At 39.3% G+C, this 17,524-nt stretch overlaps 1 protein-coding gene across 1 annotated transcript in view; it reads left to right on the top strand.

Annotated features, from left to right (window-relative positions):
* syne2a (spectrin repeat containing, nuclear envelope 2a) overlaps positions 1–17,524 on the top strand; it is a 92,562-nt gene that overhangs the window by 47,663 nt on the left and 27,375 nt on the right. The window contains exons 62-88 of the mRNA XM_028605570.1: positions 456–638; positions 917–1,018; positions 2,031–2,132; positions 2,821–2,898; positions 3,514–3,966; positions 4,194–4,297; positions 4,413–4,554; positions 5,117–5,203; positions 5,412–5,543; positions 5,717–5,917; positions 6,452–6,544; positions 7,157–7,342; positions 7,598–7,768; positions 7,902–8,033; positions 8,538–8,737; positions 9,593–9,725; positions 10,072–10,254; positions 11,306–11,455; positions 12,176–12,352; positions 12,730–12,885; positions 12,977–13,132; positions 13,872–14,036; positions 14,238–14,371; positions 15,105–15,294; positions 16,374–16,556; positions 16,788–16,901; positions 17,139–17,293. Of these exons, the coding sequence (XP_028461371.1) occupies positions 456–638; positions 917–1,018; positions 2,031–2,132; positions 2,821–2,898; positions 3,514–3,966; positions 4,194–4,297; positions 4,413–4,554; positions 5,117–5,203; positions 5,412–5,543; positions 5,717–5,917; positions 6,452–6,544; positions 7,157–7,342; positions 7,598–7,768; positions 7,902–8,033; positions 8,538–8,737; positions 9,593–9,725; positions 10,072–10,254; positions 11,306–11,455; positions 12,176–12,352; positions 12,730–12,885; positions 12,977–13,132; positions 13,872–14,036; positions 14,238–14,371; positions 15,105–15,294; positions 16,374–16,556; positions 16,788–16,901; positions 17,139–17,293 (4,262 nt within the window). The remainder of the gene's footprint in view (positions 1–455; positions 639–916; positions 1,019–2,030; positions 2,133–2,820; positions 2,899–3,513; positions 3,967–4,193; positions 4,298–4,412; positions 4,555–5,116; positions 5,204–5,411; positions 5,544–5,716; positions 5,918–6,451; positions 6,545–7,156; positions 7,343–7,597; positions 7,769–7,901; positions 8,034–8,537; positions 8,738–9,592; positions 9,726–10,071; positions 10,255–11,305; positions 11,456–12,175; positions 12,353–12,729; positions 12,886–12,976; positions 13,133–13,871; positions 14,037–14,237; positions 14,372–15,104; positions 15,295–16,373; positions 16,557–16,787; positions 16,902–17,138; positions 17,294–17,524) is intronic.

Here is a 17,524-nt window from a genome sequence, read left to right as displayed (position 1 = left end):
ACACCATTTGGAGATGGGAGAAAAACGTGCTCTCGTTTATCTTTAAACCAATCACATGGGTGGTGCCGGTGCTGCTGCAAAATAGCCTCGGGAAGGAACTTGTTTTGGTGGTACATGTGTAAGTTCAAAAGTAGTTTTAGTCGTGCAACAGAAAACTCAGATTTGACAGATAGTCTAGCTAGCTGTCTCGATTTACCCTGCAGAGATCTGAGGAGCAGTTAACCGTAGTCATAGTAAAATTACAACACCGAAGAAATAAAGCGTAAGGTAACGGACATCCTGCCGAAAAGAAGGACATCCGGCGGAATTTCCGGCGGAAACTGAGCGATTCCCAGAAGTGGAAGGTTGTGGATATAGACTATATTACAGCCAACTGGTACATAGGTCTAACCTCAGTATGTTATTCATATGACAAAAAGTCTGTCTTAACCAGTTTATTCTGTTTCAACCTAAAGGTGATCCTGGCCAACGTGCAGTCAATGCGGAGGACATTGGAGGAGATGGAAAGATACAAAGGAGAGCTTCACCTCCCACAGCCAGCCAAGGGGAACCTGCTGGTTTTCTCCAAAGCCAGACTGCTCCTGCAGCCGCTTGAGGAGCTGGAACAACTCACCCAGCAACAAGCCACACAGCTGGAGGTACTGCATGAAGTCTGAATGCCACTGCACAAAGAAAAATGCATACATACAAAAATGCATACAATGACATATTACATGACATAAATAAAGCAGTCAAGGATGTTTCTTGTTAGCAACATGGAACTTTAGCTACAGTGTGTATCGCTATGCAATGTTTCTTTCCAAAACACACTTAAGGTTGTTCTGTATCTTTGTGTTAATGGGACCATTGTGTTGATCTGGTATGTTTTTCATCACACATTATCTCTCTGTTTCTCTTGTTTCTTTGACCAACATAGAACAAGATTAGGGAGGAGGACGAAACCTGTAAGGATCTTGGCATGACCGCAGTCTTTGATACTCCTGAAGAAATGCAGCTGCTAGATAGATGCCTAGTCCAGGTAATAATAATCATGATCATAATAAGGTAGAATTCATCATCACACACCAGCTAAAACAATAACAGTGTGATGTTTGAATGTTGGAATTAACTTCTAATTAAACCAATTAAGCGTTTCCTCTTTAATCATTTTCTGCTGATTTGCCGCAGTCCACTTCCCCAACTGTTCTGGGAAATTAAAGTCCAGGATTCCTACTGGTTGCCGAATTTAAAATAAAAAGGTGTATTTTGAATAAGGAACATCAAGTAAAATTGGTGAACTCCCAATGGAAGTCAGGATTGGTGACTATAATGTATTCCCTCTGTAATCTGAAATCGGTTGGACCTGCCTGGTTCAGTCCTGTCTCCCTAAAGCATGCAACATCCATTCTACTGAGCAGTGAGGCAGACTCAATTAAAATCCTTTGTTTTTTTTGTATGGGCAATTATTCTATTATTGTCCCACTGTGTCCCAATGACTGGCAAACTGCATATTGTATGTTTTGCATAGTTACAATAGCACAGCTTTTGGATGGCTGTGAAATCCCATTCAGATAACTTTAAAACGAAGCAGATAGCAATTGAAAAAAAGTTGTTTCCTGGGTAAATCATTTATTTATTTGTTTGGTATAAATCTTCCCCAAAAATGTATTGTAATCCTTTCAATGAAATGTGTGTTTTGTAACTTAACATACATTTCTCCATTAGACTCCATTAGTCAAGCCTTTTTTGTTATACAGTATAGTTTTAAGCAGGGAAATTGCTTTATAAGAAGTACTTAAAATCAGCTTCCACATAAAATGAAAAGATGAAAGATGGTAAATAGCGCACACATGAGTGGATGAGTGCTAATGGAGTCATGGTAGTATGTATCCTGAAAAGCAACACTTCTCCTCACCAATATTGCTTAAACATTACAATAAGGAAAGGTATTTAAGATCATTGAGGGATGTGTAGTCATTAGAAATACAATTTTTGTTTCATTATCTTTAAATCACAGTTTTGATTGTATCATTCACCATTATCACTAAAAGCAGGAAGCTTTTGAGGTCTCTCATTCAGAAGAAGAGGAGGATGAGGAAAACGAGAGTTGTCACTCTTCGTCCTCTGACACACTAACAAGCAGTATGCCAGAGGTAAATCTGTAATATAATTGCAGCTCAGGAGAGCATGTTTCTGGGTACCTCTTTTTTTTTTTTTTTTTTTTTTTTTTTTCTGGGTTTCATTCCAAAATGTCACACTCAACAGTGTCACTGAATTTGTGCCCGGGTTGGTTCAGTGGTAGAGCAGGCGCACATATACTGAGAGGTTTATGCCTCAACGCAGAGGTATGGGGTTTGAATCCGACCTGTGACAAATTTCCTGCATGTCTTCCACCATCTCTCTCTCACCTAGCTGCCCTGTGAAAAAATTAAAGGTGGGAAAGCCCAAAAATAATCTTACTTTTTTTTTTTTTGAAAATACACACTATACTAATTCAGTGTGTTTTGGAATGAAACTCAAAAATTCTTGGGCTCCTTCCTCTTGTATTTTTCCACCTATTTACATTTTGATTCACTTCGTAATTTTCCACTCAATTGTTGCTTCTCTTTCCTGTGCTGTGGAGGATTTTTGCATGTTTATATGAAGCTGTGTCAGGCAGGCACAGTGCTGAAACTGGATGAATCCACTCTGTCAGAAGCAGCTGCTTGAAATATGTTCCTCCTCAGAAACCTGTCCTTTCTCACACACACACACACACACACACACACACACACACACACACACACACACACACACACGGATTCCATTTGCATTTGTATATTAATACGATTCATGTGTTAGGACCCAGAGGAAACACTCAGCGCTTCAGATGTGCAACGTGAGGATGTTACAGAAGTTAAGCCACTATCAGAAATGAAGGTAAATAACATTATTGACTTCAGAGATTTGTTTGATTTGATGAGCACTGTGGGCATTCATCACATTTGTTTTGAATCCTTCAATTTCAATGTTTGGGTTTTTAAAAATCCATTTCTTATTATTGTATTTATTTTCTCTTGGTTAAAGTACACAATTATTCAGATAAATTATTATGGCAGTAATGATGTATAACGATTACAGAGACTTGTCATTTTCAGTCCATTCTTAATTAAAGCTATAGTGTGTAGTTTCTGTCGCCACCCATGAGGAATTCTAAGTAATGAGAACAAAACTGTTGGCGCGTCCCCATGTTACAAGCCTCACGTGATCGCGAACACAGTTGCTAGTAGCCAAGGGGGACACAAAGGATTAAAAAAACATGATGGACTCTTCAGAAGAGGTCATTATTTTCACTCGAGCTTCTGCGCAGGAAAGTCACCGGACGACACAATCTTCTGAACATAGCCATACTAGAGAGATACAGAGAGAGTTTTGTGGAGCTGATAGTCTTAATTAGCTTTGTAGCAACTCATTTGCTCAATGGCTTGAATGTAACAGACTTTTATTGATATCAAAAAGTTACGCACTAAAGCTTTAGTCTTGATTGTCTTTCAGGCGCTGAAGAGTATGCTTGGTCAGTTTTCCTCTGAAGTGGAGACGAGCTCAAAAGGTGCTGAACCTGGGTTTTCATCCGTGAAGCCTGGGCTTGATAGAAAAGAGTCTGTATCCATAAATGTTGAAACTGGATTAATAACGATGGATTCCAAAGTTGGCAAAGCATTTAGTCCTCAAAGTGAGACAGCTGAGCCACTCATCGTTGCAGCCATTTCAGCAGCTAAAGATGAGTTCACTGCTGCTGTCACACTCTGTCAACATGGATCACCAAAACATGAAACCCTTTTAACCAACCCTCTTGCAAAGTCCCTTCTTGGAGCAACTGCAGTGGAAGACACAAGACTGATTCCTGCAAGACCTAGAACTCCATTCACTGCCACAAGAGGATCTGATGAGTGTATAGAGGAAGGGGGCGAACAGCTGTCTTCGTCCTCAGCTCCCAATCAAGATCTGGTAAGTGTCTGAGAAAGAAAAGAGACATTCTTTAAAATAAATTTCCAAATTTTTTTTACTTTTCAACTTTAAAAAAAAAGTAGAATTTTAACCGGTCAGTGACCTCTATCTTTGAATGACGAGAATGGTAAAAGGTTGATTGTTGTACTCATTAAAACCCTGAATATAATTCAAATAATACACAACAGAAATTGCAATGAATATATTTGTTTCTCTTCATTGTCTAGGATACTCTTAATGTGTTAAAGGAGCAAAGGAAAGTCGGCACCAGTCATAGTGGTTTGGTGGAAGAATCCCAACAAGCCCAGGAGTCGTCTGAGGAGCCGATGAGGTAAAAAAAAAAAAAAAAAAAAAGTGCCAGTCACAGGAATTGATGACTGTAAGTTTTACAACTCACACAGCAGACCATAGACTCAGGCATACTGTGTATTCCTTTTGGTCCCTAGCTTGGCTGGTCATGAGGAAGATGACAAGGAGCAGCTGAGGTGGAGTCAACTTTATACCCAGATCTCTCAAAAACTGACCACTTTGAAAAAAGTTAAGGAGGAGCATCAAATCAGCTCAGAGGATGCAGGAACTCATGAAAAGGTAGAGGAAGTCTCACTCATGCTGCTCTGAGAACAGGGGTTACTCAAGTAACCTAAAGTTAAGACAAGTTCATTTCAATTTTTCTTTTTAAAAGTTTAGCATTGGAGGATATATGATGTGGATGTTGGGTGAGATGGGACCATAGTAGCAGAAGTGGATGCTAGGCTACCAACTTCACTATCGCATCGGTTTCCAGAGCAACAGAATCTAAATCTTTGGAAAGCCGGAACTGTAATAGAGGAGGAGGAGAGGATTTTGTCCTCTGTGCAGACTTCCATACCTTTCACTTTAAGAATTATAAAATTCCTAGTTGTATATAGTATAATGAGAGCAATAAATAGCAAAACCTTGAACATTTTGAAATATTATTGGTTGTAATTGAAGGAAAATTATGGTCCTCATGTCAAAGAAATTACAAGCGAAAATGTGTTTGTCCTGATAGGAAAAGAATGACCGCAGCAGTAGTTTTAACTCCTTGCTATCTGTCCAATTATTCCCTCCATGCATCATTTTTTCCCTTCTCTCTGTGAAACTTTAACTACTGATTGCTGTTTTTGTTTAGGACCCAGAAATGGAGACGATATCGACCGGATCTGCTTCTGCTGTTCTCCAGCGGACACATCAGTCCATCACCATGCTGAGACAAATAGTGTGTACAAGTACCACAGGTTCAATCTAATCAAAAGGACTTGTGCCAACATGTAAAGCTATATGGATGTATTTTCTTATACTTGACCTAAACGGCAACCCATATTTAGAAGATCGAATTTGTTAAATCGTATCAGTTTTACATTTCATCATTTAAGTAAAACATTGCATTGAGTTATAGTGATCGCATGCGTTTGGTTATTTCCCAGGTGAACTCTCCAGGTGTAAATGAGGAGTTGTACGAGGCTGTATGGAAGGTCCTCCTCTGTCTGGACACTTTGACTGACCTTTTGTTGACTCCTGGTGAAGATGACCCACAACTGAGGCTGCTACAGCAGGAGGTGACAGACCATAATGCTACAGCACTTAAGCACACAATGTTATACCCAACAAAACATTTTTTGCACATTTTGGTGGCTCTGTATTATGAAAGTCTATTGTTTAAAAAAAAAAAAAAAAATAGCCCACCTTCTAAACGCACCACTTGTGTTTTTCTGACTGAATTCCGGGGTAGTGTGTATCGACTGAGCTGGTGACTCTGGCTGAGCTGTTGAGTAAAGTGGAGTCAGAGAACAAACCTGCACTTGTGAGAGAAAAACCTGAAGCTCTCCACTGTTTGACCTCACTTCAGGATTGTCTACACACGGTCCAGCTGGTCTTCACCTCTTCCCACAACCAGCTGATTGAACATCTGGGACACACATACCAACATCAGGTTTGAAATACAAATCAGTAACAGAGTTTGATATATTTAGTGATTATTATATCACAGCGATAATTACCATTAAAAATGTTTGTGGGCTGAAATTTGGCTTTTATGACTTTGGATGTTTATTATTTTTACGCTAAATAGCTGTATATGTTTTATAAATCTACAATTGTTTTTCTAAATGGCAATGCAAGCATTTAGATGCCATTTATTTTTAATTTATTATAATGCATACATTGTCTGATTAAACAACCTAACGGCATAGAAAGTCATTCAAATTAGCATGACCTCAACCAGCTACAGCATTAAAAATGTTTCTTACACCTCAGTGTATCAGCAATGATAATCTGATAGTAAAGCAATTCTGCTGCACACATGACTACTTTTATTATTATTACATATAGGTGATAACATTTGGTTTAACAGTAAGTACAATTTTGAATGTCAGACTTTTTACTTGTTGCATTGGTGCTTTTGCTTTGGTAAGAAAATGCACCCATCACTGTTCTGAAGCAACACACAGTACTTTTTGTCACATAGGAGCTCTCCTCCAACCAGCTGTGTATTTTGGATGACTTTGAACTGGGACAAAAGGAGATGTTCCCCAGCATAAAGGATGCTCCTAGTTTGGAGGTAACCAGTGCTTTGTAGCTTTTTGTGTGTTTTGTTTGTGCACATTTGAATTTGTATTATGCACACTAGTATAACATGCCCGGTAAATACAGTACATGTCTAAAATATTCTAATTAACTCTCATAACAACGGGGCCCCATGTTGGCTGAGTCCTGCAGCGTTCGACTCTGACCTCCTGCTCTTTGCTGCATGTCATCCCCCATCTCTCTCCCCCTTTCATATCTATCCACTTTCAAATAAAGGGAAAAGCCCCCAAAAAAATAATCTTAAAAAAAAAACTCTCATAACAACAATATTTACATTAAAAGAATGAATTTAAGATCTGCTATCAAAGAGCAGATGTTTAAAAAAAAAAATTAAAAGCCACAACTGCTACATTATGATTTCTGCTTTTAATGGCCAATATTTCAGTCTTCCTAAGAAAATAGAAAACAAACTTATCTTATAAGATCCGGTAAAATATGGCTTCGACTACACCCTTAGCAGAAAAAGAAACCAGTAGTAAACCAATCCTAATTACAGACTAATATCAAAGTAAGAGTGGTGCAGGATGTGTATTTCAAAAGTTAATAGTATTTTCCTTAAACTTTGTGCTTTTCCTGTATCTCTCAGCAGTGTGTGCTGGGCCGACATCTGAGGGAGAGTCCAGGGGAAAACGCCAAGCTACAGCAAGCTTCCCAGTCCTTGCTTCAGGGGATAACTCGCCTCCTGGAACTGGGTGAAGAATGCATAACGGAGGGGCAGATGAGCCACGTTCACAACCACAGCCAACTTCAAGCCGTTCTCTGCAGACACAAGGTATCACACTGTGCTTTCAGCAAGTTCTTCTACAGGCAGGCAAAGACTTGATTTAAACAAGCCACTTTTCCGAGAGTGTGTAGAAGCCTCTTGATGGTTTTCAGAGAGACGTCCAGTGCTAAAATAACTAATGATTTGACTTCACATAACGTTATTTAGACCTCAGTCAGTGTCTGTTTTCACTTCTCTTTATTCATAAAAGGCTAACTGTGCAATTATTTCACTTCACATAAATCTGGTGTCTTGGTGATCCAGAAGCTCCTGCGGGTCCTCAGGTCTCAGTTAGCTTTCGTGCAGCACCTGTTCCAACGTGAGCCAGAAGCACTCAAGTGCCAGGAGGATGAGCGGGTACAGCTGGAAGTCAGAGCCAAAACTTTGCAGCAACAGGCTCTGGAACAGGAAGTGGCTTCTCAAAGGAGGATCCAGGTTTGTAGTGCACATTTGCTTAGGGCCATATGAATTCATACATAAACAAATGTGAATGTTCTTGTGGGAAATCTCTTGTATTTTGGTGTTTGTTGAAATGGATGCGTGGGTTTGTGGTTGGACCCCGCTGCAGGAGTGGACCCGGTGGGAGGATAATTGCGGTCGGCTTGGGAGGCTGCTGGATGATCTCGAAGCCTTCATCAGCAGCGGGGAACCAGAGGGAGACGACGAGGGGTTAGCACAGCACCGACAAGATGCATGGCAGGTAAAAACCCTGTCCCATTGCTCACAAACATTGAATGGGTTTGTTGTCTCGCCTACATTTCCCTGCATGCTTCAAACTGCCTCTAGAGAACATGCATGAACTACTGTATATATCAAGTTAAATCTAATTCCATGGGAAGGTGAAGGGAGCATAGTGAGGGCGAGAGAGGAAACTTTGATTGTCACACTTATTTAAAACTCATGTTGCATTTGGCTCTTTTTGTGTTGATGTCTCTCCGTCAGCTATGATGAGCTTTTTTTGAACATTTGTGTGGAACACCCTAAAAAAGAGCCCCTACACTTTCTTTAGATTTAAAGGGACACATTTACTAATGTTAACAAATTAATGTTAATGTACCTAAACATACTAAATTGTACTAATAATAGACCCAAAAGTAATGCTGTCTCTTCAAATGTTAGTGCGGTATTGGCTTGTCAAAAGAATCTCCCGGAGTTTGATGTAAACTCAGCATAATACGCACGCTTGGTTCTCCTTCTCTCTTAGCAAACTTTGGTCCAGCTGGATGAGAGCAGAGTTGCTTTAGGACTGCTCCTGGATCAGGGGAAGAGGCTGCAGACAGAGCCAGAGTTTGCTGCCAAAGTCGGTCACGCAGGTGGCGCTCTGGAGCTGCGATGGGAGAGCGCCTACAGGTGGACTGAGCAGGAGATTCAACGCTGCAGAGATCTCCAGGACAGCCGAGCCAGGTGGGACAGGCTCTAAAATACCAACTTCCAATTCATGTGGGAAATAAAGACAGATTATTGGCATCTCAACAGTAGAATACTTTATTATCTATCAATGTAGACCAGGCAGTTTTAATTATTGCCTGAGCAGTGGAACCACCACATCAGTGATTTTATTCATGGATGCTGAGTAGAAATATTGTTTCGTTTGGGGTTTGCAATGTGAAGATGCTGAGTTTTGTATTTATTTGTATGCATGTTAAAATATACAGCAGTAAATCTTTTGTGTGTGATTGTCATTGTTTTATTCTTTTTATTTCATGTCCTAAAAGTATATTTTGCCAAAAAAGGGAGATATGGTGAGATTTAAAATCTCAATAATCTGAGTTTATATTTGCTTTCACAACTTTTCCTTGGTTTTTGAATTTTGTTCTGCGGGGAAAAGTGTTAATGACAAGCTTTGATAGCATTTTGACTAAAATTGTGTAGCAGTGAGGTCCATTTGGAGAAGCAGCAAGCTTAAGCTCAAATCCATCACAGTTTGACATCTCTACGTGCACATATCTACAGGCTTAATGTAACTGTTTGACACTATTCCATTAGATGTATTTGAAGGATATTCCCTGGGATTTAGTCAGTAAATTTGAGTGAAACACAGACTTTCCACGCAAAATGTGCCACCTGAAAAACAAACATGGGGAATTAATTATTTATATCTAGCGTTTGTCCATGACATCACAACAAAAAGAAAACACATCTGCAGTCTTGTTTAGCAGTATTGGACCCATGCCTAAGTCCTCTATTCACTCTTTGTTAAGGAGCAGTCATGTTCTTCCCCACTGGATGAGATATCTCTTTTTCTCATCCTCCCCACAGATTCCAGACGGACTTTGCCTTGGTCAGTGAATGGCTGGTTGGTGCCAACAAACACCAGAAGACTTGGTCAAACCTGGCTGACACCACTGACCTGAACGAGGAGTCTATTCACAACAATCTGATCAAGCTGCTGGTAAGCCTTTCCTGTATACTCAGCACACTTATATATCATTAACAGAGAATGACTATTGTCAACTATGGCCATTTCACCCAGGAAAAACAACTTTTTTCATGTTTACTCAGATTTATTTACAATGCTGTACCCACTGTCAGCACTCGTATTAGTAACAGTTCAGAATCTTAATGTTTAAAATAGAGATATGTGAAGACATTTATTATGGACTTTACCAGCTGCTGGTTGTAGTTAAGGATGCACGGGGTTGATGCTGAAATTAAAACCCAGTCAGCAGTTTAGAATGCATCATTTACACATGCTAGACACGTTTTCTGCAACCACCGGTTCTGTTCTCCTCCCCCAGGACTTCTCCATGGAGATTGAAGCCATGTCAGTGCAGAGGGCGTCTGTTTCCAGGGAAGCCGCTCGGCTGCTCCACCTGAGGGAAGCTGATTGTCCCGGTCTGAGAGCTCAGCTCGCCCAGCTGGACGGCAACTGGAGCCAGCTGACCTCTGACCTGTCTAAGATACAAGACCTGCTGCAACAGGTACAGTATAGACAAAACAGGTACAGTATAGACAAAGAGCTTTCACCTTTGCTGAGAAAAAAACTAAATACACGGTGGTTGCACCGTAACTCTGAGATGAATAGTTCCACTGTGGAATAATTACCTGAAATAAATGATGCAATGGTCAGCATGATCTCCAACCTTTATTGCAGCAAATGTCCTTTTATCATTACTATTTTTCATTAAATTGTACTGCTCTAAATTCCATTGAGGTTCTGTTGGTTTTCAAAAATAATGAGGCGTTGATAAATCCCCTGTAGTGAAGGGGAGTGTAAACCCTATTTAAATCTGTTTTGGGCTAGACAGAACATTTGGGAGGACAAAGAAAGGGGGTGAAGGACACTTTTATTTATTCCTCACCATTTATCACCAGTGAATGGAACCAGACATTCTACATCATAATAATTAGTATGCCAGTCCTGCCAGGTTTGCCTTTAGAAGGGTCATTTTAACTTTTAGCAATCACCCCCGGAGAGGATTCATTCATTCAACCTTTATTTATCCTTTAGATCATTGAGGGGCTCATTTTCAATGTCATCGAGTCAGATTACAAAGATAAAAACAGAACAACAACACAGAAAGTACAATCATAAGAAATACAGAAAGACAACAAAACATTCTGAATTGGAAAATGATTTGATAAATAAACAGGATAATAGGGATGCAAAAGAAAATACAATTATGTAAAGCCATTACAAGTAGAAGTTTGCAGGTTTGAAAACAGATTTCTAAATTGTCCAAGAGGCACAATTGAGTTGATTTTAAGAAAGTGCTGTAATCTGTTCCAGGAGCCGGGTGCACTAAAACTAAAAGCAGTTTTTCCAAGTTCAGACCGAGCTCGTGGAATAGGAAGTAAAAGCCATTCAGGATGAAAGGATGAAAAGATCTTAACTACCATAAAAAGATTAAATAACTTGGACAGGCACAAAAGGTCACATTGGAATTACTGTATGACTACCTAGCTGGATGAATAATAAAAAAAAGTTTTCATGTAAAGTTGAAATCCCTCTTCCTTTCTGTTGCCTGGCAGCGGCTGCTGGCAGCATGGCCACCGGTGAAGCTGCTGTCTGACCTGGAGGACTGGCTGAAGAAGCTGGAGGCTCGGCTGAACCAGGAGAAGGAAACAGTCCTCGAGGCCAAAGATGCTGCTCAGATCACTGCCATCCTGCAGCACTACCAGGTAGTCCTACGTCCACTGCCCACTTTAGAACTTTTTTTTTTCTGTGAATCTTTCCTGAGTGGTATTAATGAAGGTTTGTGTCATTTTCAGGGCTTTTTAAATGTTGCCCATCTTTTTTTTTTTTTTTTTTTTTTTTTTTTTTTTTATCTTATTTGTTTTAATGGATGCTGTATTGTGTGAATGATCTATTATTGTGTTTTTATGTATTTGATCATGTGTTTTATGTACTTTGATCATGTTGCTTTGCATGACTAGACTATGCACGGTGTCCAAGACAAATTTCCCAGTGATGGGACTAATAAAGTATAAAGTAAAGTAAAGTACTAAATTTAGAGAAATTTGCTTGACATTCAGTGAATCGGTATCTTAAAATTTGCACAGCATTTGTTTTTAAATAAATATTTACTTTGAAAGGCAAACATAAAGGACAAAGGAAATATGTATAATGCAATAAAATCATTACTAATGATTTAGAGTGCTTAAGAACAATAAGGAAATGTATGAAATATGTATATTACACTGGAAATATGTTTCTGGACACCTTAAATTAAAATGAAATTCAGTAGCAAAATAAAGGATACCTTTATAAAATAATAAAGGAGGATGATGCAAACTCATTTATCATAGTAATCAAATATGCAAGAAAATCTCCTGTTTTTTTTTATACTGTATGAGTGTTTGTATTGATTTATTTTCATGTACTGTAATGTTCTGCATCAGGCGTTAAAGGCAGGCATGGTCAATGGGCAGTTCCTTCTCGATTTCTTGTGCCAGTCTGGGCCTCAGGTGGCGGGAGTGGACGTACAGCCTCTACACTCCGAACGCACAATGTTTGCAGAGAAACTCGGCGCTCACAGACTGCAGTGGCTGCACCTTCAGAGAGAGCTGGAGAGCCAGGTCTGTTCTTCAGCCACCGATATTATTACATTAAAATGCCACAACCTGTAGAATCTGAAATTGAATAATGCAACTGTAATCTTATTTTTTTTTCTGGTCTGGTATTTGCATACAACCAAGTCAAAGAATCGAAAAAGACAAAAGTGTTTTTTGTCATTAAAAGCTCAAATACGTTCTATCAGCACAAATATCAGCTAATCGTTTATATAATCACTGGAACCCATTAGTCAAGCCACAAACATAACTCAATTTATGCCAACAACAATTGAAAAAGCTTGTACTGTGTGACTCTCCAAAGTAATTTAAAATAAACATAACATTTTTTTTTATTAAGATTTTTACGCATAAATCAGCCTCAATTTGGTTTGCCTTCTCAGACTCGTGAAGCTGAACAGATGCATCACACTTGTGCAGACAGAGAGAGGCGGTTACAGCGTCTTCACAGCTGGATAGAACAGCAGAAAAAGCAGCTGAATCAGTGGAACAAGCCCAGCAGTCAAACTCTGGCTCGTAGGGCTCTGCTGGAGTGGGAGGTACAGTAACAGGATGTTAGCAGGCGCATGTTTGAACTGTCTCTACTGCTGCTGTCCTCTAATCTTGAGGCTGCAACTTTTTTTCTTCCAGGCTGTTGTGGGCAGAGTGAAGGAGGTGGCTGCAGCTTTGCAGGAGTTGAAAGCCACACGAGTGTATGTTGAAAAGGAAGAGGCTCACCCTTGTGATATCGCCTTCTCTGGCCGGACAGAGAGTGTGTGTCATGCTTGTGTGGATCTTAGTCAAGAGGTAAAGATAAATCTGTTATCACAATCAGACATGGATAAATTAGAGCCAGAAGAACGTTAATTAAAGTTATTTACCAATATATTTATGATGCATTTTCTGATAAACAAATGTGCCTCCTTGATTTTTAAATTTTTTTAAATCCAAAACCATCCTCTTGTCTCTTGGAAATGACAAGATATGTTGCCCCATGCTTGTATAGCTTTTATACACACATTTCTTTAACATATCATTAAAGCTTTGCTAATCAGTATTTTAATATCAAAAATGGCTAAAATGAATAGTGTGCAAGGGTTAGCTGAAAATGATAATCTGCACAACATTTTAGCTTATTTTTTGGTATTCCAGCCAACACTGAAGTGTTGCTTTTAAGGAAAACTATATTATATAGCAGTAACTGTCCAGTATTATTTGAAAAAGACTTAATTTGTGTCCATGTCTTGCAGCTTGTTTGGTAAAATTTACACCAAATTCGTGGCTGGCTCTTCATGCCAAGTACAAACCACTAATCCTGACTAACTCCTAACCAACTCATCTTACGCAAGTGGAATCCTCAAACATCTGATAACACGAGTTACCTATAATTTTAGCATAACGCACGTTATTATTGCAATAAAAATTGGCATAAAAAGTAAAGAACCAGAACCAGTGATCTACCTGAATGTCTTTTATATTTAAGCAAAGTAAGAGTAAAGTGCTAGATTTCTTTAAAACAAAGAACTTGGTCCTAAAAAATTTGCAGATGGAGGCTCTGAGACCCGCTCTACAGCAGACTGTGGAGGAGTGGAGTTGTTTTGAGAGAGATCTGAGGGAGGTTTCTCTGCACACCACCAGGGTGCGCTGTGCTCTGCTGCATCAGCCTCTGTTCTCACTGAAGCAGGCAGAAGGACACATGGACTTCCTCCAGGTGAGCAGAAGCACTGATCATCAAAACCTGTACACATGTGCATATACAGGCTTTACAGACAGATTCAGTAAAGGTGTCAGCGTTCAAAGCTGTACAGCCGTCAGTACTTGCCAGTCATTGTACTTAGCTTTTGGGGAAGTAAATGCACCTCTGAAGTGAAAATATAAAAGGTGTGTTTTTTTTTTTTTTTTTTGTGCACAGCAACTCCAGGAGAAGGCCGGAAAAGAGGAGGAGATTTGGGCGTCCATGGACAAATTCTATCTGCGCCTTGTACAGACTCTTCATCATGGAACAGCACAGGAGCTGGATGATCAAATGAAAGGAGAATACAAACGGTCAGTGGCCAGAAATGACCAAAACAGAATCAGCGATATTCAAATTTGAAGAAGACAAAAAAGTCTCCTCACTGGTGTCATGTACAGCTCAATAAGACAATTGTAGTCACACTGTATGCACACATACATTATAGAGTTATAGAGTGTGGTCTATCACACTCTAGAACTTTATTTGTAAAGTGTCCTGAGATAACTCTTGTTATGATTTGACACTATAAATAAAATTGAATTGAATAAGTCTCGCTTTGCCAGACCGTCCTCCACAGCACTGCGTGGGAGGGTCTGGCTAGTCCATACGGCATTCCGCGATGGGAGAAAAACCTGCTCTGGTTTATTTGCATTTCTCTAAACCAATTACAATCGTCATGGGCGGCGCTAAGCACCGGACAGCGCCACCGTGCTGCTGCAAAATAGCCTCGGGAAGGAACTTGTTTTTTTAGTCGTGCAACAGAAAACTCAGATTGGACAAATTCTATCAGCACCCTGTACAGACTCTTCATCAAGGGTAAATCCAGCTAGCTGTCTGGATTTACCCTGCAGAGATCTGAGGAGCAGTTAACCATAGTCCTCATAAATCCACCGGAGTTTAAAATTCCATCACAAAGAAAGCGTAAGGCAACAGACATTCAGCTGAAAAGAGGTAAATCTGGCGGAATTTCCAGCGGGAACGGAGCAATCCCGGAAGTGGAATGTCGTGGCTATAGACTATAGAGTAATAATCTATTGTGTTCAGGTGGAAGGACGTGGTGCAGGAGCTGAAGGATGAGCACATGAAGACTGGAGAGACACTTTCCCTATGGCAGGAGTACACTCACCTGTCTGATCGCTGCTCCCTTCACCTGCAAACTCTGTGGCATCAGTGGGAGGAGCTGTCGACATCTTCACCTCAGCAGGACACACAGGCCATGGTTCGCTCAGTGGAGGTGAGTTTGAATGTGCAGTTTAGTGTAAGTGTGTCCTGTCCACCAAAGTCCAGGGATTGTTGATTAGAATTGATTGGCTGCCTCATTGCTGATTTAATGTTACTGTACATTCTTGCAATGTGGAAAAGATAAAAACCTGACTGATTTTTAATCAGTATTTTTTATTTTTTTTCAAGGTCAATTTCAATGTATGAGACGGCTGTTGATAACCATTATTAACATGAACACATAACATACATACAAAACGTTTTTGTTAAGGACAGAATTATGTGACAATATGTACTGAGTGGGACATTTTACAGTAACAATTTGCGATTACTTGCAGTAACAACATTTTTTTACTACAAAACTAACTAACTAATTTTTTGATCACAGCTTTTGAAAAGCTGTTTTAAGTTGACATACCTTTTGTTTCGTTTGTTAAAAAAAAATCAACATAAACTTAAGCAACTAACATTAAAATTAATCTTGACATTTAGCATTTCAGATTCGTTTAATAATGCAGAATCACTGATGATATGAAGATGTTAAAAGTGTGCCACATCTTTCTACATTTATTTAGAGCTCCTAAACATTTGTTTTATTTTAAGTATTTGAAACTAATTTCTGGCATTGTTAAAGGTCACAGAACAGACAGAACCAGTTTGATAACATGGTTATTAGACTGCTTGTTTTTCATACAGTAATGCCACTTTTTTTTTGGAATTTCCCAATTACTGGCCTCCAATTTTTGAAAAGAAACGGACAGCATGTACTTATGCCTGCATTACGTGTTGTTTTGCACAAAAAGTGAATTTTTGAAGTGGGATAGAAATGGAAAATCTTTTCTTTTTTTCATTTCTACCCCACTCCACAAATTCACTAAAAGGTGTATTTTGAAATACTTGCGTCACAACCATTTGTGGAAAACAGGATTTCCATTTTTCAAGAGGATAAAAAGCAGCTATGATGTTGTGATCTTAAGTTCTTTAAGGTATATCGATGAAAACAATTGGAAAGATGATGGAAAGCAGGAAATACTTATTAATACAATCCAATTAAATACAGTGATTATAACACTCTCACACTCTTAACACCAGAAGTTGCAGGATGCTGCTGAGGATTTGCAAAGCTGTGTGGGAGATGTGCTCGCAGCTTCCAAGCCTCTCACTGGACGGCTAGAATCATTGGCCACAAATGTAATCCAATCAGATACCAGACTGCTGTCACGTGATGTCCTGCTGCTGAGCCGGGCAATGTCAGGGAAAAAGAAAAGTCTTCAGGTGAGGAAATTAATTGAAACATCACCTTCATTTTACAACAATTGCAGAAATATATTTTTTTTTTTTCCTGCTTCTGTCACAGTTCAAGAATAGATAGAAGAGCATCCATACAATAGAAATAACTCCCTTTCAACTTGAAATCTAATTCATCAAGTGTCTAATGAATGGAGACCAGTTCCCCTGAAATTTTATTTGAAACGTTAACATTATCACATTTCTCTCTGTGTGCAGGAGAGTTTGGAGCAACAGAACCTATTTCAAACTGGACTACTGGCCCTTGAAAAGCACACACAGAACACACAACATAAACTTAAGACCAGCTTGATTGACACAGAATCTGTGAAGGTTGGTCAGAATTCCTTTTGTTTCCCATAAATGATCTTTCTTGTATATTACTCCCAAGCATCCTCTTTAATTCTAAAGCAGAGTATTTCACACTGTGAAGAAGAGTTGAAAGTTTAGTGAGACGTGAGGCATGACCTGCAATGTTCTAACTTGGTTAGACAGACACAGTTTGTCTCAATTTAGTTTTTGATGTGCTCTATGTTTTTTTTTTTTTTTTTTTTTTTTTTGGATGGGCAGCGGGTTCTTCTGAAAACCAATGATCTGTTTCAATTACTGGTGGATGTCAGTGAGATTAGTGATTATTTGACCCTTAACAACCATGAGACGGAGAGACTGCACATGCTCAGCAGGCAGTGGGTTGAAAGCCTGACTCGTACATCTGACATGAACAGGTGAGAAAGTTCAGATCAAAATGATGCACAAATAAAAATCCATAAAGTGTGCAATTGGCTTGTGTATTTTCTCATTGTTGCCGTTTGAAAGTTCACAAAACATTTAGCTGAAAAAAAAAGAGCTGTATATTTCTTTGTGGGAGCCTTTAAAATCATTGCAGTTATTCTGGCCTTGTGCAGAAATTCACAACATTATCTGTTGTTTTACAAGATGTGCAAGGCTTTAAAGAC

The sequence above is a fragment of the Perca flavescens genome, chromosome 18 (assembly GCF_004354835.1).
Source record: "Perca flavescens isolate YP-PL-M2 chromosome 18, PFLA_1.0, whole genome shotgun sequence".
Classification (NCBI taxonomy): Eukaryota; Metazoa; Chordata; class Actinopteri; order Perciformes; family Percidae; genus Perca; species Perca flavescens.
Note: the sequence above shows the minus strand (reverse complement) of the source record. Positions and strands in the feature narration are given on the sequence as shown.